The sequence below is a fragment of the Motacilla alba genome, chromosome 11 (genome assembly GCF_015832195.1).
Source record: "Motacilla alba alba isolate MOTALB_02 chromosome 11, Motacilla_alba_V1.0_pri, whole genome shotgun sequence".
Taxonomy (NCBI): Eukaryota; Metazoa; Chordata; class Aves; order Passeriformes; family Motacillidae; genus Motacilla; species Motacilla alba.
In genome coordinates, this window is record NC_052026.1 from 13643801 (window position 1) to 13667284 (window position 23484).

The following is a 23484-nucleotide window of genomic DNA, read 5'->3' on the forward strand; positions in this document are numbered from 1 at the left end:
GGGCCGGGCGCTGTGAGGGACCCACAGGTACCGCGCTGAGGGGGAGCAGCGCCTGGAGCGTGCCGGGCCGGGGCCGGGCGCTGTGAGGGACCCACAGGTACCGCGCTGAGGGGGAGCAGCGCCTGGGCCGTACCACGGCAGCGCGGGGGAGGGGACGCCAATTCATGGACTGTACCACGGCGCTGCGCGGGGGGGAAACCGTTCCTGAGCTTGTACCACCTTCGGGGGGAGGAAAGAGCGAGGCGAGGGGGAACGGGGCGGACCGCACAACTCGGAGAGGGGTAACCCCCCCACACCACCCCCCCCGGCATGACTCCGCGCGCCCTTTGGCACCGCCCGCCACTTCCCCTTCCCGCCCCGCCCCCGCGCGACACCCCTCGCCCATTGGTCGGCCTCGGCAGAGCGGGTTGGCCGTCAGCGCGCACGCGCAGACCGAGAGAACTTCGGGGCTCTGATTGGCTGAGAGAGTAGGAAGGCTTTCGGCTCCTCCCGGCCAATGGCGCGCGGCTCAGGCTCCGCGCGGAGGGCGGCTGGATGCCCTCCCCCGAGGTCGCACGGCTCTGATTGGCCAGCTCTCACGCGGCTCCGCGCTCTGATTGGTCGAAGGCCTCTCCGCGGGGGCGCGGCAGCTCCGCGCGCATTCCGCCCCTCCGCTCCCCCCGCGCCCCCCCCCGCGAGAGGACGGGGGAGGGGAAAGGCCGCGGCGCGAGCGCGCGACCCCATCCGCCATTTTGTATCGGAACGGCGGCGGCGCGAGAGAAGCGCGCGAGCGGCCCCGGCCCGGCCCTCACGACACCGCCGAGGTGGGAGCGGCGCCCGCCCGGTCCCGGAGGGGTGTTCTGGGTGGCTGCGGGGGCACCGCGAGCTTCGGGGCGGGGGGGCGTTGCGGTGGGGACAGGGCCGGAGGCGGCGGGACCGGGCCGGCTTGCTCTGGGGGCAGCGGGGCCGGCTGAGGCACCCGCCCGGCCGGGCCGCCCTCCGGGGGGTGCGAGAGGCAGCGGCGGGACCCGCGGCCCTCCCCCCCCCCGCGCTCCTCGGTCCTGCGGCCGGCCCCGAGCGACAGAGGGAACTCCGCAGGGTCCGGGGCGGGAGCCGCGGGGGTTCTTGTTCGGTGGCGGGGGCAGGTGGCTGCGGCAGCGTCGCGAGGTGGCGGCGAAACCGCCAGCTCTGGAGCTGTGCTCATTTCTCCCCCTTCGCTTGTGTAACGCCCGTGGTGACAGGTGGAGCTTTGAGGACTCCGGGCCGGGCCTGCCCCGGCCGGGCTCGGCGGCCTCCGTAGGGGATCGGTGTTGTTGTAACTTGCCCGCAGAAAATACGGAAAAAGTGAGCTGTAGTTAATAATCCGGTGACATAACCTTCTTGCAGACCACAGGAGAGAAATCCTTCTCAGTGCTGTCCTCCAGTTAAGAAAACGCTGGCCAGTAAAATGGACTTGTATAATTCTCAACTAGAAATAGCAACAGTTGGGTGTCTCGACAGATGCTGTATCAGTACAGGAGCTTCTTTACAATAGTTTCCTAACTTCGATTAGTACCATTTACTCTTTATACAGGAAGGCCAGTGAGTACTCATAGTTTAATTTCAACAAACCACAACCAATTTGGATTGTATTTACGACAGAAGTGAGATAACACTGAAAATACAACACTTGTCTGTTGGTATAGCATGTATTCACATTGTTTCTGAATCCCACTTGTTGCAAGGAAGCATGGCAACTGCTCTCAGGAACTTTTTTTAAGCAGGTAACAAAACAGGTGTGACTCTGACAAGTCACTCTTAGTGTACCCAACTGATTCCTGTTTCTAAGGTAACTGCTTTGGCATTGGCTAAAATTATGGGCAGGGTGAGTCCAGGTGGGGTGACTCTCTTATAAACAGGAAACAAACTTAGTTGGTAGTAGACTGGTCTGTCCTTTCCACCTTTGTTATTTTGATTCTTTCAGCCCTTTTGCTTATAAGTTCACTCTTAACTGCTGATGCCCTTGGCCTGGTGTCTCCAAACTCACAGCCAGTTTGTTGCCTGCCTGTGTCCCTTCTTTGGAGAAATACCTTATCCTGTTTATCCTATATATTATAACCTGTTCCTAGGTTTTTGATTTATGCTGAAATGGCCACTCTTGGTGTTCACCTGAGTAACTGGAAGAGAAACTCTGGGAACATAACTTAGCAATAGAGGACGGTAATGTTTTGTGCCCCTCTGATGGGACATAACTAAATCATGTTGGGAATTGTTATCGCAGAGAATCATGGTTGAGGCCGTCACTATTTTAGTCAGATTTCTCTTTTGTTCCATAAACATCCCCAATGTATGAACATTGCAGTTTTCTTTGACTTTTGAAATAGCATTTAGCTGTTCTAAAACACACTTTGGATGGTAAAAAAAGCCATGAAGCATTTGATAACAAGACCCTCCTTTTTTTTCCCTGCAGCAAAAACTTCATTCTGCAGTTCTTGTCTGAAGGAGAACTGGGAAGTGAGAGTTTCTTGTTTTTTGGGTTTTTTTTTTAGTTTTGGTTTTTTTAACAGTCCAGGTTGATATGTGAAAATGCCTGAAGCAGTCATGTCATGCTTGATGCCTATCTCATGTGTTTGAGGTAGATTCCAAACTGCAACTTCACTGGCCTGAGTGTCTAGGAACAGCTTAGGTGCTTAGTTCAGCCACACTCTGAAAACTGAAGTTACTGTGTCTAATCATCTTTTGACTTCCAGTTTACTGGCATTGGGTTCAGCTTTCCAGTCTATAGAATGTTCAGGTGTCTTTTCTGTTTGTAAACACCTGAATTTGAACCGGTCAAATGAATCGGGAGCTTATTTTACTGCTAATGTGACTTTCACTCTGAGGTTTTTTTCTCAGTAGATTTCAAAGTGGTTGACGTCCTGAAATATAAAAGTACAGCGTGATTCAAAACCACCTTTCTCCCTTGGATTGCCCCCAGTGTCAGCCTTCAGAGGGGTGTGCTGCCCTTCCATGTTTTGTTTTTCATGGGTTTAAAAAGAGGGTGAGGGACTGTTCTGGAGAGCAGGTTTAGCAGTGGTTCCTCTAGCATGTTGTATGTGATGTTTTGTGACAGGAGTTTAGAACCTAATCAGCAAAGACACTGCTGTTTGTGTCACCTGATCTGTTTTATCCTCCACATGCAGCATGTGTACACTGAAATCATACAACTCTTGAAATCCAGCGGCAGTACTTACTTCTGCAAAATTCTGAATAGAAGATCCAAAGTTAGCTTAAAGTAATTTTGAAATTACTTTCTTTGTAGGGATGTTTCTGAATTCGTGGAAGACTTCAGGTTTGTCAACTTCAGCATCAAGACTTAGTTACCCTCTAGTGATTTCTGCTTAGTAGGGAGTGGCTCTGGTCACACCTGATGGGTGGTTTCATATTGGCCCACTCTATTTTGTGATCTTTGGATTCTTGCCTGAAATTTTATTGCATTTATGTTTTAATCCAACAGAACTCTGCTCTTGAAAAAAGATCTGCTGAAATAGATGCCAAATATCTTTTGCTGATGGGCTGTTGTTTCCTTTAGGAAGTTGAGGGTGTGTAATGCTGTAGAATTTGGTAAATATTTTTTATGTCTTTAAAATGGGTTGTGTGCACAAAATAAAATAGTAATATTGTAAGAGCTCCTGAATCTCGTGCCGGGTACATGAATCCATTACTGTATAACAGGATCTGTGGCTGAAAGTCGGTAATTTTACCAGGCAATCTGAATTTTTTTATAAAATCCCTGTGGCTGAGGCCTGACTTGTCTGAACCTGGCAGGTTTGTCCCATGGACTGAAAGCTTCCTGAATTGTTGAGGCCAGTGTAGGGAGATTCATTCCCACTAGGGATATATGGATCTAAAAATAAAGTCTGCTTCACATAGCATTCATAGCTTCCTTAATCAGTGCTGTACTAATTGAATTTTAGTCTTGCACTGCATGACCAAAGAGGTACCTGTGCAGGCAGCTCTGCTTTGCAGGCGAGGCTCCCTTGGTTACTCTGTACTCTCCTGAGTTAGTTGCATGATTTGAACCTCTGAAGTGCTGTCTGGGGGAGCTGTCAGGTTTGCTGTGTGCTGGGATACACACAGTGCAAGCCATATGTTTAGGACATAAGTAGGAAGCTGTTTCCTCAGCTATTGTGTTCTTTGAGTCTCTGTGTTTGCTCAGGCTCTTCCTTGAGAGGCTTCCTTGAAAGAAAAAATCCCATTTTGCCTTCAGCTTGGATTGTCCAGGGGCACTGCCAGATTTTGCAGTTGGAAGGTGGCAACGCTTGTTCTGCTCCATTGCAGTCAAAGCATTCCCTGCCTTTTTGGAAGACAAGAGATGCTAATAGGAGGGTGGGATGGACAGTCTTTTGTATGGCAGCAGGGAGGCTTCAGCTCAGCTTGAGAATTTCAGTACTAAAACCCCTGAGTTTTAGGTGGAGTAGGTGTGATTCCTGTGCTGTTTGTATTGGTATGATGAAAAATGCCCAGAGAGATGTGGTTTTTCTTCCTAGGGGCCTGAAAGGCAAACTCGGAAATTCTGTTACTGCCTTAAAAATTGGCCAAGTTGAAGTTTTGTGTTATTTCCTGAGGGCAGCTCAAAGAACCTGTGAGTTCTCGAGGCTGGTTGCTGTAAGCTGGTGTTCTGATGGGGCTGAATTCTCCTTGCTGACTGCTGCTTTTAGTAAGTGCAGGTACTGTGCTGAGGTCTGTGTGCTTGATTTTTAACAATTGCTTTTCAGAAGCTTTATATTGGGCCATGTATGTTAAACCCTTCCAGTAAGATTGTCTTGGAAGGCATGTACTTGCCAAACCCAGTGACATTTTCTAGGTTATTCCAAAAGAGGAATTTAAAGGTTATTTAAAAAAATAAAAAATCAGGTACTGTACTACTGAGAAATCTTTTCAAACTTCTGTGCCAGTCCTTCCTTCTAGATGTTCCAATGTGAGTGGCCTTTTAAACCTTTATATATAAAGGTAATGAATTCTAGCTTGTCAGATGTACTAAAAAGAAATTGAAGTTTCGTGTAATTCTTCTCACTGCAGTTTTAGACATGCCCTGAAATTCTTTTAGAGACCAACTGCCTTGTCATTGAAGAATACTTTCAGTATTACTGCTTGAAAAGTTGTTCTTTGAGAGATGTAAGCTTTATTGCATAAGAAGGATCTTGCATACCTTCATCGAGTAGTCAGGGTTTTCTTTGGCATACTGAAAGTCTGCAAGTCAGTTGATTTAACTTTTCTTCCAAATAATTTATCCATATATTTGTGTAATATAATAAACTTTTTCAAACAGCAGAATGATCTTCATTGCCTCTGGTAGGGTTTGTTGCTCCTGATGTTTTGAAGTGTGGGCAGATGTTAAATGAGGTATGGCTCCAAGTGTAAGCAAGTGAAAACCTTTGTACGAAGGGAGATGGGAAGAAGAGTTGTACTTGCACCCAGCACAGCCCGTTGAGCCTCCTGCGTGCTGCTGCTGTTGGGTGCTGGCAGAGGGAGGCCCGGCATGGGAGCCGTGCTGCAGGAATGCTCCGGGGCTGCTTCGCCCGCAGTTCCGCGTGCCAGGCAAACACATCACCCGAGCCATTTCCACGGTGAGGCACAAATCACGTGCTGCTGGTGTTTGCCGTGGAGAGCCAAGACCACAAAGCAATAGTTTTTGTTCTGAAAAAGGGATCTTCAGACTCTTGGCTTGAAGCCCAGTGACCTTTGTGTTTTGATCAGGTAGAGCTTCCAAGCAGTGACTCTCCAGCTTGATTCCACCTTTGACAATGCACAGTGCTGCTTCTCAGAGCAGCTTGGGGCTTCGTTTGACGCTCCCCACGCTGTTGGATATGCAGGACTTGCTTTGGGATGTAATTTTGTCACACCGGCAATCTGTAATTTAACAGATGAGATGTCAAGTGCCAAGTTTTGTGTTGTCATAGAAATTTATTAAGCTGGCAAGCTCCTCTGTTGTAGCTCACTGGAAAGCTGTTTCAGTATAAGCCAAATGTTAGGGTTAGTTTATTGCAGTTCTTTGTGTGTTGCTCATTCACGATTGCTTGTTTTGGTGTACGAGGGTTGAGGCAATACTGCCTGGAGGTACTGGGGCAAAATACAGCCGAGATGGTAAAAGTGTGGTTTTTATATTAGTTTATGATGGATGCTTTGAAAGATTCTGACCTCTGATTGTTGCTGTGTATCTAGTTCATTATTCATCTCATTTTCTTCTTTCTCATGGTGCTGAAAATCATTCTTCTGATTGAGCTGTTTGCTGGCTCTTTCAGACTGCAAAATGCAGAAACAAAAGTGGCCAGGTAGTGTAAAAACAACAGAGCTTGTGTTGTGAAAACTTAATACTTCTTCATTTTCCTTGTGAACATAGTTATGTGACGTTGCTACAGAACTTAAATCTAATTTAATACTGTTTTTCAGGTGCCATGTTTCAGAACAGACAAAGACAACTGAGAAAGAAGAGCTGAAGCAAGTAACACAGAAACAGATAAAGGCTCACTGGGGGAAAAAAAATTGACCTGTCTCTGAGGTGACTAAAGGGGAATAATGGTGATTTTGCGCCGGGCTCGGCCGCCTGCTTCCGCCCCAACCAGCAATGAATCTTGACTCGCTCTCGCTGGCCTTGTCTCAAATCAGCTACCTGGTGGACAATTTAACCAAGAAAAACTACCGAGCCAGCCAGCAGGAAATACAGCATGTAAGTAAAGTGGTACGGTGCTACAAAATAAACTTGCTAAAGAGAACTGGAGTTTCTCTTCTTGTTTGTATTTGTACTCTGCCGTGCTCTTGTATATGTTACTGTTTGCTGTTTTCTGGGGTGTTGGAACTGCAGGATGTGTCTGATACTCCTGCTGCTTCATCTGCCAAGCCATGGAATACGGCTCAGAGCTGAGACCAGTATTAACTTTGTAGCTGAATATCAGGATTAACTGCTGTTCCTGAAGGGTGGCATGAAAAGCTTTCCTAACTTCTCCAGGTTAAATCTTTCCACTTTTGGCCATTCAATAGAACACTGATTGGGAAGGGGAGGAAAATGTATACATTCTGTATTCAGAGTTGTTGCACTGAAAGCCTGAGTATGTTGTAATTTACCTCTGAATGTTCTCTCCTCCCTTGATGGAAGTTTTTTTTCCTCTTTTCATTCAGTGACTCATGGCTTGGTTGTGAAGCTGAGCTGACTGTCTTGGCCCTGGGTTTTCAGAAGGCAGGCAGAGTAACTGCATGTTGAGACCCAAATATCTATGATTTGGGCAAGAATTCTGTTTTAACTGACCTTTTAAAAAATAGCTCTGACTTGCAGGGTGGACTGAAAAGCATTATCTGCAGAGGAGTGCTTAGGAGGAAGTGAATGCTACTGAGCTAGTTTTAGAAACTGGTTTAGTTCAGTTCCCAGCAGACAGCTGGGCCACTCAGTGTTGAGGGTTTTTCCTGCAGCAGGGCAATCCTGCAGCGATTTGAATCAGATTAGAAGGCCAGAGGGCTTAAGCAGTGAGTTTCTGTAACATTTGATGTCTTTAAAAGTGCATTCATTGGTTATCTTGAGGTGAGAGGAGAGTGATTTCAGCAGGATTGGTTTTTGAAGTGTAAGATGGACTGGATCTCTTGTAACTTTTATAAGTTTCTCGTGTTTTGACAAGTTCAGTACTCCAGGGGCTCATTTGGGATCATGCTGTCCTTTTGATCCCTGTTAGTTTCAACAGATGGTTTTTGCAGCAAGGTGTGACTAAAGCATGACTTGATTTGGGAGATGTGGTTGATCTGCCATTCACTTGGAGCAGAGCTCTCTAAAACAGGGACAGATTGTTCCTTACCCTTCAGCCACGCCTCTTAGCCTCTCTGTGGTGAAAGGGGTGAGAGACTGGGACCTGGTGTGTGGAAATGGGTGGATTGTGTATGGTTATAAAGCAGATCTAGAATTTCAAGGCTAAATTCCTAAAATCTTAATCCCTTGTCTTTTTTGTTTTTAAATTTTATTTTCCTGGAATTGCTTTACTTTTGTGGTTGCTGGTACAATATTTCTTTCGTTGAAGAGAATATATGTGCTGTAATTCTGTCTCATGGTACACTGCTTGGGTTAATTTTTGGCCTGATTCATTCAATTTTACAAAATTTCCATCGAAGCGTGTAGAGTTGTGGAAATTCACACTTGGAGTTGTTCTTGTCTCAACTGACCAACATGACACTTCTGTTTAAATATGTCACTTGAGTGTAACAGTGGCAAAGCCTGAGGAACTAATTTCTGTTTAAATATGTTACCAGTAGTCATTTAATATAGCTAATACTTAAAGAAATAGAATGCATGTTTAAAAACCTCAGAATTTGTGACTGACAAATGCATAAAATATTTCTAAACCATTACTTCCTGTGAAGTGAGTTTTTGTGGTCTCCTTCACCTTAAGTGGTGAGGAGAGCCTGGTTGGAGAGGGGGAAAGGGCTTTGTGGATGGGTTTATCTAGGAAAGCAAAACTTTCTGAATCTGGAAAAACAGAGTTATTTTTTGTCTAATGTATTTGCCCAAGCACATTACCTGATAAATCCAAATACATGTGGCTCAAGCTTAATCCTAAATCACAGACTGGTTGAGGTTTGAAGGGACCTGTGGAGGTCATGTGCTCCAACCTCCTGCTCAAACAGTCACTTAGAGTGGGTTGCCCAGGAATACATCTGGGCAGTTTTTGGGTACCAACATGGATGGAGACTACAACCTTTCTGGGCAGCCCCTGTCAGTGCTTGGTGACCCCTGAAGTAAAAAAAAATAGTATTTTTAATCTGATTTTATGACTGGATTCACTGTCATGTAAATGTGTATCAAGGCTGCCAATACAAAGGTTTCTTTAAGCTCTTTCTTCAGGAAAACTGGCAATTCTCATTACCCATTTCCTGGAAGAGCTTTTTTGGGAATGTAGTTAGAATTGAAATATGATACACTGCACTTTCAGCCTTCTCTTCCCTTCCTTCCTGTATGTTAAATTTTCAAATTATTGTCCTTTGGAAGATAGCTCAATGCAAGGAAGCAATCCACTTCTGATGCAGGCAAGTTGTGTGGATGGCTTTTGTATTACAGTTTTCTTTGGCATCTGGTTACTTTGATGAATTCACCTTGGTCACGCAGCACCAGGCAACTTCTTAGGAAATTGATCCAGCTTAATGTCAGTTTTGTTACCACATCCAAATCTTTGTGTTCGATTGTGATTGCCTAAACAAACTGCCTGTTTTCTGAAGGCTGAGCTAGGGAGTAGGATTTGCTGTCAGTTCAGGTTTGCTGCCTTTTGCACCAGTCTGAGCATCTTCCTGATCCTGGGGTATGGCTGCCTTCAAAAGGCCCAGCTGTCACCACAGCTGGGCTGTTTGCTCTGGACTGGCATACCACAGGCATGTATATTATAGCCTCTGGTCAAGAAGCAGAGCTAGATTTGACTTGGAAGTTTCTTTCCAGCAGAACAAAACTTGGCAGCCACTGGAATCAGCAGGCTGTGAGGGAAAGGGAAGCATAGTGTCAGATAACAGTAGAAAAATTGAGATGAAAACAGTCAACCATCAGAGCCCAAGCAGACAGAGCCTAAAGCAACCCTGTTTGTCTCTTTGCACAAAGAAGCTACTGGCAAACAAGGACATTCATGATGAGTGAAGCAGTGGGCTTGGTGCAGGCAGTCAGACCAGAGGCAGAGCTGCAGGTTTTTGCTAGCACATTTGTGTCTCTCCTGCAGCTAGAAAAGGGAAAACAGTGGGGAAAATGTTCCTAGTAGATGAAGGTTGGATTTGTTATTAGCTGCTACTGTTTGGCCAAAGAGGCAAGCTGCTGTTGATTGGCTTCACATTTGTGACAGTATGGATTCTATTAAAAGCAAGTAATGCTGTCCACTTGGTTGAGGTGTAAAGAAAGGAGCAAGTTCTGAAACAGTCTGCAGCTGTTTCAGACAACAAGCTGATGAGCTGAGCTGTAGCTAAGAGTTAAACTTAAGGTAAGTGGTAGGGGATGCAAACAAAAATGTAGTGTTGTTAAGATTTAGTAATGGGTGCTGGGTGTTGTAAGTCAGCAAATGCGGATCACCCATTGCACAAGCGTCGTCCCAAGGCTGTGTTCTTGCAGAGTTAGGCACTGCAGCTATGGGGAAAATGAGGCCATGGGCTGTGTGGATTCTGGGCTGCTTCGGTGGCAGAATCCTGAGGGTGACTTGAAAACCCCTTTTTACTTGTAAGAATGCCACCCCTGAAATGCATGGCTTCTGTGGCAGTGACTTGTGTCTAGATTCTTTGTTTATACTTCTTATTTGCAAATAGAGTTAATGATGTAGTTTCTAGGTTACTGATTAAAAGGAACATTTATAGCAGTTTTGTTGAAACTGTAGATGATTTTACTAGCAGTACTGCTGTATCCATGGTGCTAGACCCAGATCTTGCTCTGTAATGACTGCTAATTTTTTTTGATACTTTTTTCCAGATTGTGAATAGGCACGGTCCCGAGGCAGACAGGCATTTACTACGCTGTCTATTCTCGCACGTGGATTTCAGTGGCGATGGTAAAAGCAGTGGCAAAGATTTTCATCAGGTACAGTTTACACCAGCATGTCTGTTTATTAATTTTGATTGTTAAAAATCCGTGGTGGGATTTCATCCAGGTCAAGCACAAAGGCAGGTTAGAAGCAGTAGCTTCAAACAAACTTATTTTCTGGTTATATGGCCTTTCAACTGCAAGCACTTTTTGCTAAGCCTCAAAATGATATCTGACTTACAATCTCTTGATCTGGAAAAAAACAGGTTGCATCAGTACAAAAGCTACTTTTACCAGATGCAGTGATCTAGTTTGAAAGCCTTTCTGTGTATTTTAAGAGTTTGTCCATCAGAAATCCATTAACTGACATTTCTGGTGCTGACTGTGTCTATTGGCAGGAGTGTTTTCATCCTTAAGCAATTTTGCCACAGACTTTTTAGCTCCTAACCATGAATCAAATACTGTTGGGTTGTCTATTGCAATGTGTGAGGATGCTTACAGAGAGCAAAACATTGCACATATGGTGGAGAATGTTTCATCACTTTGTCAGTCTTAAAAGCGAAGCACACCTGAGAAAAGTTTGAATGAAGAGAAGTTAGTTGATGTTAGAGAGTTTGGGCACTTACATAAGTACTTTATCTTTTAGGTTTTTTATACACAGTAGTTTATTTTTATTGTCCTGTTACAAAACTGTGAGTCTTCAAGTTATCTTGTTCTTTTCAGACTCAATTTCTGATCCAGGAGTGTGCGTCGCTGATTACAAAACCAAACTTTATCTCGACGCTGTCGTACGCCATTGACAATCCCTTGCACTATCAGAAGGTTTGTATGCTTCTTGAAGGAGATCCCAGTGTCAGAAACTGTACTGAATTAGTCTTTAGGAAACCAGCTAGTTTTCCCTTGTAGTAAATTTTTCAAAAACTGAGGTTGCCTGGTTGGTGTGGGTTTTTTTTTTTTTGTTAAACTAAGCAGGTTAGTCAATCACTCAGAATGACTGCAAACTTAATTTTAATACTTCATCTAATGTTGGTACTTCATGGCTTGTTTATGGCACCAGAACCAAAACAAATCATCACTGCTTGTGTTTCTTTCAATGTGAAAGCCATGATAGTGGATAAATAGTGGGATATATGGAAGAAGCTTTTAGATGAAATGTATCTAAAAGTAGTTGGAAAGTTGTTTAGCCATAGCAGCTTTGTGTTAACCTGCAACAGAATAGTTACTAATATTCCAAGCTTGCAAATAGACTCCAGATAGTCTGACACATTGCAAATGAGATTAATCCCAAAACAAGTTTCATGTTATTCTTCTTACCAATTTCAGAGTCTAAAGCCTTCACCTCATTTATTTGCCCAATTGAGTAAAGTCATCAAATTAAGTAAAGTTCAAGAGGTAGGTGAATGCTTATTTCAATTTTTTTTTTTCAATTTTTTTTTTTTTACTTCACAAATGAGAAAGGATAAGGTCCCCTTACTATGATGTTTGTTTTTGTTTGTAGGTAATTTTTGGTCTGGCTTTACTGAATTCTTTCAGCTCAGATCTGCGAGGTTTTGGTAAGTTTTCTAAAGTACTGCAGCAGGGACAGCCTTTTTCAGCAGTGTGCTTTCTAGATGGGCAGATGTGTGCCTGCCTGACCTGACCTTGCAATTAGTGGTGCCATTGGGAGGGACAGTAGATGACACAGTCATTTTGTGTGAAGTTGAAGGACCATTTCATCAATGACTTGCTTGATAATGAATCAAATTGGGCTATTGTGATATCTTAAATCGTTAATATTTGAGTTCTCAGGGACGAGATTTCTGTTTAAATCTGAACTGTTGTGGCCTGTGGTAAACAAAATAAGAGAATGGTGCGTAGCTAAATGAATCTCAAAACAGAATCCCAGGTTTTGACTCTAGCCTCTTCTGTTTCCAAAAGCTGCCCAGTTTATCAAACAGAAACTCCCGGATCTTTTGCGCTCTTACATTGACGCAGACGTCAGTGGAAATCAAGAAGGTGGCTTCCAAGATATTGCAATAGAGGTCCTGCACCTTCTCCTCTCCCATCTCCTCTTTGGGCAGAAGGGAGCCTTTGGGGTAGGACAGGAGCAGATCGACGCTTTCCTCAAAACATTACGTAGAGGTAAGTGGTGCTGTTCAGGAAGCCTGACCAGATGCAGACTTTGAGCTGGATTTTGTCAGTGCAGAGTGCTGAAGTGGTGGGGAGCTTGCTGACTTAGAACTTAGTAAATTTTCATATTTCTAAACTGACAGAAAAGTACCACTGTTCTGTTTGCTTTCAATGAGCAGTAATGCGATCTGATGTTCTTGAAGAGTTTTGATAACTAAACATTGAGTAAGGGATATTAAGGGATATTCAAGTATGCGTTTGCTTGTATGGCATGGTATTTGTGAATTTAACTAAAGCAGCTCAGTGCACTGTAGTTGAAAACCCTCTAACAGAGTAAGGAACATAAATTTCAAACAGGTGCATTTTAAGCATTGCTTTATTATATTAGATGCAGATCTGTGAGGAAGCAGTAGAACAGTGAGGGAGATACTTCTGACTTGATCTTTGGTTCATTTCCTGAAAGCTACCATTGTAGTCTGTTCCTTTCCAAAACCAGTGTTTGCTCTAAACCTATCACACTAGGGAGGATTTGGACTCAACATGATAATTGAACTTAACCCACTCCTTCATTCTGCACAGACCTAGAGGAAGCTACCATTTGTACAAGAGCAAAATATTTGTTCTAATTTTTTAAATATCACCTCCTAGTTCATATGTATTATAATAACTATTAGTGTATTAGCTTGTGTAATTCCTGACACTTTGCTTTGGGATACTGGACACTCTTCTTGGAATGGCCCTGGAGAGTATGGAGATGTTATATGTCAATGGTGCTGTCTCAGGAAGGCCCTCCCACAAGGTGGCTTTGCTACTCTCCACTGTCTCTCTCAAACTTTGTCTGCCAGGAAGGAAAAAATGAGTATTTACTCTTTCTATGCTCAAGTGCCTGCCTTAGTTCTGCTATATTTCTTAGACTCAGTAGCAGATCCTTTGTTTCCTAATATTTCCTGAGTTGGAGGAGTGGCTTTTGCTGGACTGCTGTATTGTTTCCTGCCCTGTGCTTTTTTTGGATAACTGCTGTTAGTGACAATCTAGTTCTAAACTTACACCAGCACAGCTGCTGGCCTTCTGGGCAGCTGCAGAGCTGCTGTGAACCTGCATGAAACCTATTTAGCCTACATTCTTCTTCTCTAGGAATATCCCAGTGCCAGTAGAGAACTGAAAATGGGATGGAGGGATGCTGCATCAGTGCTCTCTTGATTTCTGCAGCAGCAGGCCAACTCTAGCACAGCAGTGGAATAATTTTGAATACTCTTTCACATGCAGCTGGTGTTCTTGGTGTTTTGACACTTTGTTACTCTTGCATTTAGATTTTCCCCAGGAGCGTTGCCCTGTGGTGCTTGCACCACTTCTATACCCTGAAAAACGGGACATTCTAATGGACAGGATCCTGCCTGATTCTGGAGGGATAGCCAAAACCATGATGGAGAGTTCTCTGGCAGATTTCATGCAAGAAGTTGGCTATGGCTTTTGTGCAAGGTTTGTAGAAAAATGTAATTTTCAAGCATGTAACTTTGGGTGGTGGTGGTTTTCTTTCTAGTTTCTTGAGGTAAAAGGTAAAGAGCACTTTAACTACTAAAATAAGTAGAATCTTATCAAGTATTATGAGGTGGTTTATTTGAATTCTGGTTGTATTTTGCTTCCTTCAAATGTGTATTACATGCCTGTAGACACTGTGTGGAATTCTGTTATGGTAAGAAGTGCTACATGAAAGAATTCACATTGCTTGTGAAGGTTGCATAAGAATTTGACTGTCACCCTTTCATAAGTGAAAATGAAAGTGTCTAGGTAGACATAAATTCCACCTAAATCCCACTAGAGCGTTGAAAGAACTTTGCTCTTGCAAAACTTAGCCCTCAGAATGAAGCTGACCTGCTTTTTTTTGTAAGAAATATAAGGTAGAATTAAATTATTCTGTATTTCAAGAGAAAGACTATTGATTACTTTGGGGATGTGATGAAATCTCAAAGGTATTAACATGAGTTTCTGTTTAAACCAAGAAGTAAAAACACCATGTGTTGGAAGATACTGGATTATTTCCTTTGTTAACACATGCCTGTTAATAAAACAGTTTATATACTCATGCTATATAAATCTTCCTGGCCTAGTTTTGAAGTATTCACAAAATGGAAAGAAAACTGCAGAAAAAGCCCTCAGTTCTGAAGTTGAAACTCGGGCATTTGCTCTGTGTTGTCTCTCTTGTCTCCTGGGAGGTTTTTGCTGGTGCCCTCTGCTCAGGGATGCCATGGTTCATATCAGGCTGAAGGGCAAACGTTCACAGCTTACCCATGAAGAGTGTGTGTCAACATTTTGAAACGTGCATTCTCAAAGCCTTTGTTTTGCTTTTAGGTAGTAGAAAACTTGAGTTTCTGAAGCTCTGTATCACAGATCAATAGTGGAAGTGCTTTTAACCAAGAGAATGCTAAACCTACCCTGTGCTTTTGCTTTGGCAGAGCATAGGCTGTGAAACATCTCTGTGACCTCCTTGTCACTTCAGTATTCCTGTCTTTGAACTGGAAATGTGGCACAGTGTATTTCATGGAAATAATTGCACAGATTGTCTACCGAGTTTTTCTTCTTGATTGTCCTGGAATTTTATGTTGAATCATTTGACTAATTTGGCTGAAGTCTTATGTTGTGCTACAGTGAAACCTGCTTTCCTCTAAGATCTCTCTGTTTTGTTGCATCTTAGTGTTGAAGAATGTCGCAACATAATCATGCAGTTTGGTGTTCGGGAAGTCACGGCTGCCCAGGTTGCCAGGGTTTTGGGGATGATGGCTCGAACTCATTCAGGATTGACAGATGGTATTTCATTACAAGTGAGTGGCCTGTTCTCCTGAGGATTATATTTCAGCAGAAGGAGGAGTTAAAATGCTGGCCTCTAGGAATTTAACAATTGCTTGTATTATTGAGTACTTGTACTTCTGACTGTTCTGCTGTAAATGTCTGTAATACTTTCATGAATGAAAGATCCTCAAGGTGTTGAACTGATGTCATTACTAGTCTGAGCTTCTGTTTGTACCTTTCCAGTGCAGGGAGTTCTGTAGCCAGTGGGTGTTGAGACTGCTTTATTTTTTACTAGTGTTTGATTCAGTGTATTTGACTTGCAGTCTATTTCGGCTCCTGGCAGTGGGATTTGGAGTGATGGCAAAGATAAGAGTGATGGAAGCCAAGCCCATACCTGGAATGTGGAGGTGTTGATTGATGTTCTTAAAGAGCTGGTAAGTCTTGTGAGCACCTTGGTTTCTCATATGGATAAAGCAGGGCATATCTCACTATGATTATAAAACTTTTTAAGCTCCCCAACAGCCTGAATAGCTTTGAATCTCTCTGAGTAACTGTACTGAAATGCTGGGGGTTTTTCCCCTCATGAACAAGAAAATTTGGAGGAATTCTGGGAAATGGAAGCTGCTTGAATGGGTAGCTTGGGTGCAGTTTGAGATTCATTCCACACTGCTCCCATGTATTCCAGCATGTGTTCTCTGGGGTTTTTTTGGGTTTCAGTGTTTTTCTGACAGTGGAAAGTTTTGCGCGTCAGAGACCTTGTTTTGGAAAAAACTTCTTACTGTAGGCATTAGTGATGAAAATGAAAGTATTTTTGTAGCTACTCATTCCAAAACTCTTCTTTATTGCTTCTTAGGTATGATAGCACTACAGAAATAAGAAGTTTTTTTCCACTGCTTTGTAAGCAGCAATTTTTGTAATGAACTCAGTTAAACATAAGTACTATTTCCTTTGCTTGCCTTATACAGGATTTTTTCTGTATGTTCCTTTTGCAGAAGTCACTGTTTTGTTTTTCTAAACCTTGGGCCATAAAATAGCTTTGTCCCTGGTGCTCACCTATATCTGAAATGAGTGGTTTGTGTTCCATAATGGCCACAGTTTCCTCCAAGCTCCCTCATCAGTATTGTTTTACACTGTTCCTGAAAATACATTGGGTGCTTTACAAGGTCTTAGAGTTTACATTTTGCAAAAGGAGGAGCAAGTTCTGCTTGTGAGCAGATCAGACCCTTCTGGCTTTTATTGGAGAGTGTGGAAGCCTAGGAAAGGAGTAAGTTAATATGCTGAGAGAGGAGCTATATGTTTGGGGTGTTTAAAGAATTGTTAATTGAATGTTTGGAACGAGAGACAGCTACTGTAGTGCTGAGGAAGTGCAATCTCACAGGGTAGTTTAAAATATTAATTTGCATCAGATTCTCACAACTGTATAAATACTACTCTTTTTAAAACAAAACCCTTGCTTTCAGCTAACAGTTGGGTGGATGTTAAGCTGGGTACAATACTCATGAAGAGGGGCTTTTTCAAGACAGTACTGAAGATGGTAATGTGCAAAGCTCACAATCCTTGTTTGTCTGGTTGCAGAACCCTAACCTGGACTTCAAAGTAGTGACATATGAATTGGACCATCCAGGATTTCAGATTCGTGATAGCAAGGGCCTACAAATTGTAGTTTTTGGCATCCAGAGAGGGCTGGGCATGGAGGTTTTTCCAGTTAATGCCATTTACAGACCTTGGAAGCATGCAGAAGGCCAGGTATGTTTACCAACATTTTTGCTCTATCTGTAGAATATTTGCCAAGTTCCTGAGTTTCTTGCATAATAAATGGAGATTAGTAGTGTGAATGTTTAGATAATCCTCATTTGAGACCTTGGCCTGTAAGGCACAAGCCTCAGGTGTGTTACAGAAGTACCATGTGTGATTAACTGCATTGTGTGAGACTTGCTCACAGGTCACTTGCTGAGTACTGTGACCCTACCTTTGGCCCCAGCAGAGTTCTGGTGTGTAGTGCAGCTGAGCATGGAACTGCTGCTGCATGGCAGTGCTCTGGAGTGCTTTCCTGGTTACACTAAAAGGCCAGAGCTTCTTGCAAACAAGTATCCTCAGCATGTCTATACCCATCATTCTCGAATTCTAGAAGTGTGAGCTTCAGTCCTGCTTAAAACACATAGTGAAGCTTGGCTCATCCCTGCTGCTGAGTTGATTTGTATCATTCTCAAAATGTGGCACTTGATAAGCGGAAGGAACCCTCAAATTCTGATGTCTAAACTACTTCTGACATCTTTTTTTATTCCAGCTCTCCTTCATCCAACATTCCCTCATAAACCCTGACATCTTCTGTTTTGCTGACTACCCTTGCCATACTGTTGCCACAGACATCCTGAAAGCACCACCGGAGGATGACAATCGGGAAATTGCTACATGGTAATAAACCTTCTCTCAACTGCTTTTCATACATAGAGTAAAATAATTGTCTGGTCAAAGGTGATTTTATCTTCATGCAGCCAGATTTATTGTAGCTGTGTACATACCAGTAGATCAGCCAGTAGTATTTGTGACATGTTTGATTGGTGAAACTATTCACAGTATCAGAACTTCCTGTGTACTTCCATAATACCTTGCTTTTGTTGGAGTCTTCATCTTGTTTGGAGAGAGTCTGCTGATGTGTTTTGGCATATCCTGCAAGCTGAAAGGAGGGAATAGAGGAGGTGGTTTGAAACTTTAATCTGTCTGTCCCAGGATGATATTAGAGAAGCTTGCTCTACTTGTATGAAAGAAATCCTAAAATTTAATTAGTAAATGTATGTGGCTATTGGTGAGTTACTGCATGAAACTGACTTTGAGTTGACCTTTACACCCCTTTTTTGGTATAGTGTATAGCCATGCCACTTATTTCAGTACAGATGCTTGCTTCTTTTTCAATTATCCGGCCCAAAATAGGGAATTGAAGGATGAGGAGTACAAGTAAATGGGCAATGATCACTTGTCTGTAAAGCAGGATAAACAAGTAGAGTCTCTTCAACAACTTCCACAAGTGGGGACTCCAAGGTGTTTTAAAAAGTGTTCCTGGAAGTATTTATGCTTTAAAAAATGTATTTGCTGGCAGTATGTTTCAAGTTCAGTTATTCAAGTGACCCAGCTCAAGCTGAGTTTCTTCAACACCAGCTTTCAGTTCCCTCTCCTCAATAACATAATTAGGAGCTCCTAAGATCTTGAGTTATTTTTTATGGTTTCTTGGAGGCTTAATTGTACATAAGAGCTACAGTGTCAGGTTGTTTGCAGTGAGTGTTGCTTTATATGTCCTTACAGTTGCTGCCATAAAATATTTGATTCCAGGGTCCTGTAAACTTGCTGCTTGGTAACTTTGTTGGGGTTGTCTTTTTGTTGTTTCTTCTTTTGTTAGGAAGAGCCTGGATTTGATTGAGTCTCTGTTACGATTGGCAGAAGTGGGACAGTATGAACAGGTTAAGCAGCTTTTCAGTTTTCCTATCAAGCATTGCCCAGATATGCTGGTATTGGCCTTACTGCAGATCAACACGTCCTGGCACACCTTGCGCCATGAACTCATCTCCACACTCATGCCAATTTTCCTTGGCAACCATCCCAACTCAGCCATCATTTTGCACTATGCATGGCATGGACAGGTAAGTATTTTCACTGTAGTTTGTTCCTGTAACTTGAGAGCTCGCTAAATGGCTTGAACAGTTACAACAATGTTTGTATTGGTTTATGAACTGGTCAGTTTAAAACCCAAGAGGTAAATGATCTATGGTTTATGCAAAGTAATAAGCAAACTGTTATGTTTTGGTTTTCAATAATATTCACTGAGAAAATATTCCTGGAAAAGTACAGAGACCCAAGTTAAGTTTGACTTGTTAAACCTTTAGCTTTAAACAAAGTTGACCACAGTTTTATTTTAAGAAAAAGGAAAAAAATGCAAAACCAAACAACCCAAAAGAAACCCCCAAACCCCTCACAACAGCATCACCTTCCCCGCCCCCTCAGCTCTCAACCTCACACATTTAAAGTGCAAAAACTTGAAGTAGTAAGAGGTGAGAAGGTTTAAACCAAAATAATCTCCTTTGTACTTGCCAAAAAGATGCAAGCTATTCTAGACATAAAGAAACTACCTGCACCAGAAGTTTCCAGAGTCTGGGTTTTTTTCTGAAAACTTGAGACTGGCTGCTGAGCTTTTTCAAGGAGAGCTTCCAGAGCTATGGTAGCTGTGTATGCAAATCCCATACTTCTAAGGTTCTTTTGTTTGGTGTAGCCTTCATCATTGTGTGCACTGGTAGTTAAACGAAGAGAAGTGGTATACAGAATTTATAGTGGAGGAAGTCTTTGGGGTCAGAGGGAATCTGCATTAGCAAACATGTTTCCCTGTTCATCTAGAGTAGAGTTAATGGCAAGAAGCCTGACCTCTGATGTCATGCTAAGAATGTTTTATATTTTCCTGATGGAAGTCTTTAAATTGAAGGATGAGGGGTAGAATAGACGTGAAGTGCTTTTTGCATGAGGTCTTGAAATGGCAGAAGAGGCAATTTTTCCACATGGTAGGTCTGAGATCACGGCACTGAATGATGATTGCCATGGGACATGGTGCCATTCCATGACCCTTTTCCTTTAAACAATACCCTTGCTGCCATTAAAATCTTATTTGTGCTGTATTTTGAAATTGCCCCGTATGAGCAATGATCTAGATACTGTGTTTTCTTTTTTAAGGTATGGCACTGAATTTTCACTTCAGGACATCATGTCAGGCATAACATTGTATAAATATTTGTGTAGTCTGAAAACCATTAGATGATAGAGAGGAATTGGCCCCGAACAGTGGTTGGAAAGAGCTGAGAATGTGTGTATCTGCCATTTGCAGTCAGCTACAGAATTTACCTGTAGCTCCTGGGTAGTTTATTTTTGCATAGAAAGAGCTCAAATCAGGAGCAAGTTCTGAAGCTAAAGAGTAAATATGTTAAGTATGTTAAGGTTTTTAGTTGTAAAATACCTTGTTGAATGTTCATATCATTGATCCTGTTACTAGAATCATGAAGTACAATCCTAATTTAATTCTCCTCAGGGTCAGTCTCCTTCAATTCGTCAGCTTATCATGCATGCCATGGCAGAATGGTACATGAGAGGGGAGCAGTATGACCAGGCAAAATTGTCACGTATTCTTGATGTGGCACAAGACTTGAAGGTGAGTTTTGCAAAATACTGTCATTATTTTTTGTCTGGTGCCTTATGCAGTCTTGTTCATCTTTTAATGACAGCTAAGTTTAACTTAGACTCATTTAGTAAGGATTACGTTGTTTAGGTACATCTAAATTTATTAGTGGCTGATGTCCCTCATCTTAAAAAAAAAAAGCCCACATTCATGTGACTTAAAGTACTCTTCAGCTGAGTTGTGGTATCTGACTCCAGATGCTTCCAGCCTGTCCTGTTGTGAGCCCAAGACATATTGTACTTGGTATTTGCAGTGGGGTTGGTTATCGTGGCTTAGCTGACAAGTACCTTGGGAAGCAGCACAGCAGAACTGCTTGCTGTGTGAATGTAGTGTGACTCCAGGAAGAGCTTTGACTGTTTTAACCTTGAATATTATTGAAATGAGACTGTAGAAAATGTCAGATGTTTGTGTGAGGGTGGCGCTGCTAAACATAATGAAATGGGGATTTCTTGAGAATGCTACTAGTTCTTAGATTTTATACATTGACAAAAGTTACATATATTGATAAAAGTTTTATACACTGACTGGAGGTTGTGACTAACTTCTTTGGGGCCTTTATTGCTTCCTAAAGTCAGGTGCAAAATAATTGGGTGTCTCAAAGTGCAAGAGCACCAGCTGCTGCTTGAAGTCAGTTTTGTTGTAGCAATTACAGTGTACAGAGGTGACCTCTTGGAGCAGATGTATTCTAAGTGTCTCTGAAGCGGGTGAGGTCTGTTTGCAAGAAAATGCTGGGTTCATCTGCTTAACTTTGTAGCAATATCACTTAACCACTTGCTCTTTACCACTTTCTGGTGGTTTTTCATATCACAGAGGAATTTAAAACTGTCAGCACAAGGTCACTTCAAAGAAGGTGAAATCATGATTTCAAATCAGAGCTTATTTGTCTTGCTTATTTGTCTCACAAGCGAGCTATAAGTGAAGTTGACAGTACCAATCTTTGTTGACAAAGAAAGCATAGCAGCATGTCATAATAAGACCTCTTTACTAAAACATGTATGGGAACTAGAAAGAAAAGAAAGGAGAAAAGGGTATCTGTGTGTCTTCACTAGTAGTCTTCTGATTTTCTTTCTTTAGGCCTTGTCAATGCTGCTAAATGGTACTCCATTTGCCTTTGTTATTGACCTTGCTGCACTTGCCTCTCGACGGGAATACCTCAAACTTGACAAATGGCTCACAGATAAAATTCGGGAGCATGGGGTAAAGCAGGATTTTTCTCTTTATTTTTTCACTCTTGTCGGTGACTAACTTAAGTCACTTTAACAATTTTCTAAGTAGCTTTAAAGTTGTCAAAAGTGTTCGTGGTCTGATAGTTCAATTTTTTTCACTGAACTACAGTAGCTTAGTGCAATTCTTTCCATGGTGCAATTGCCAAGTTTGAAATAGTGTCTTGGATGAGGCTTGGGAGATAAAGATAACTTTTTTTCCTCAGGAACCTTTCATCCAGGCCTGTATGACTTTCTTAAAGAGAAGATGTCCATCTATCCTGGGTGGCCTTGCTCCAGAAAAGGATCAGCCCAAAAGTGCTCAGCTTCCTCCAGAAACCTTGGCGACAATGTTGGCCTGTCTGCAAGCTTGTGCTGGGTAAGAATTGCCTTGCTTATGCTGAAAGAGTAATCCCTTTGCAGCTGGCTTTCTGTCACAGCTGGTTTGGCATTTCACGTGGAGGATGGGGTTAATGAGAGTGTATAAACTTGCAAGGATTGGTGCAGTAGTACATTTAATTTTGCATTGAAACTTCTCTTGTAGGCTAGATCACAAGAGCTTGAGTATTGTCTTTATCATCAAACAGGTGAGCTGATCGTGGTGGCTGGAGGCTGTCTGGTTAGTCAGATAATAAGTTGTCAGTGACTAGATAGATATAGGGCTGGAATTCAGACAAAGGAGTCCAGGCCATGGCTACAGAACAGGACAGCATCTTGGAAAACAGTGACTTTAAAACGGATTTTGTGATTGTGTTAACCAAATGTTTCTGTGGTAACTGCTTTGGCACAAAGGACTCATGCCATCCTTATGTGTAGGAGAAAAGTGGGGATTGTGTAATTGAGACTGACACTAGATATATGTAACTTCTGTTGTCTTTGAGACTCATAGTAGTCAAAGATGGAAAATACTGAACATCTTTTGCAGATCAGATTGTTTAGCTTAAGTCAAAAGAAAAGGGTTTGGATTTGAGAGCTGCTAGAGGCAGGGGTAGAATACAGGGCTGATGGAAATGGAAGTTGGACAAATCAGTCTTTAAATGCCATGTACACGCATAGTAAATGTGACTGAAAATTGTAAAACATCTGTGGTGTTGTTTCTTAGTGCTGTCAGATCAAGATGGTGTTGAACTGCAGCAATAGTTCAGAGGTAATGAGAGGCAGCGTAGTGCAATGTGCAAGCCAGAGTGACTGGAAGCTGGAGATGGGGCTTGTTTTGCTGCTACATTTTGGCACCAAATGAGGCTGGCATGTCCAAGCGTGTGTTACATAAATGGAGTTTATAGTGTGTCCTTTGGCTTAGCCAGTGTGGTCTTGAAAGAGATAAGAAACATCTTTAGAGTTACCCGGGATAATTCATGGCTCTCATGTAGATAGTAGGAAATTAGTACCAACATAGAGTTGGTCACAATGAGTATTGGAACTGAAAGAGAAGTTGAGGTGCTTGTAAGCCTTCAGGAGAAAAGACTTCCTGTTTTCTGCTGGAACCTGTGCAATTGAAGTTCAAAGGCTGATTCTAAAATAAAATTATCTAGTGCATGTTTTGGTCAGAAAAGATAGCTCTTAATTTTCAAGTCAAAGCGCATCTTTTGAGACTGTAGTTCTCAAATGAACTTGTATTCCTTATTTTACATGCTGCAGTGTCTGTGTTTCAGAGGTTTAATAGTTAACTGTAGATTTGAATTGCATCTAATGTCATTGTGTTCTGAATTTTA

General features: G+C 42.5%; 1 protein-coding gene across 7 annotated transcripts in view; it reads left to right on the forward strand.

Moving 5' to 3' along the window:
- The first annotated feature begins 648 nt into the window (after positions 1-648).
- Positions 649-23484, forward strand: part of CNOT1 (CCR4-NOT transcription complex subunit 1) — a 55321-nt gene continuing 32485 nt past the window's right edge. For all 7 annotated transcript variants that reach the window (XM_038148510.1, XM_038148511.1, XM_038148514.1 and 4 more), the window contains exons 1-16: positions 649-803; positions 6391-6667; positions 10412-10519; positions 11186-11284; positions 11786-11854; positions 11961-12015; positions 12380-12583; positions 13882-14050; positions 15264-15390; positions 15682-15792; positions 16934-17104; positions 17646-17773; positions 18753-18993; positions 20424-20543; positions 21645-21767; positions 22000-22151. In XM_038148510.1, the coding sequence (XP_038004438.1) occupies positions 6566-6667; positions 10412-10519; positions 11186-11284; positions 11786-11854; positions 11961-12015; positions 12380-12583; positions 13882-14050; positions 15264-15390; positions 15682-15792; positions 16934-17104; positions 17646-17773; positions 18753-18993; positions 20424-20543; positions 21645-21767; positions 22000-22151 (1979 nt within the window). In that variant the 5' untranslated portion in view covers positions 649-803; positions 6391-6565. The remainder of the gene's footprint in view (positions 804-6390; positions 6668-10411; positions 10520-11185; positions 11285-11785; positions 11855-11960; positions 12016-12379; positions 12584-13881; positions 14051-15263; positions 15391-15681; positions 15793-16933; positions 17105-17645; positions 17774-18752; positions 18994-20423; positions 20544-21644; positions 21768-21999; positions 22152-23484) is intronic.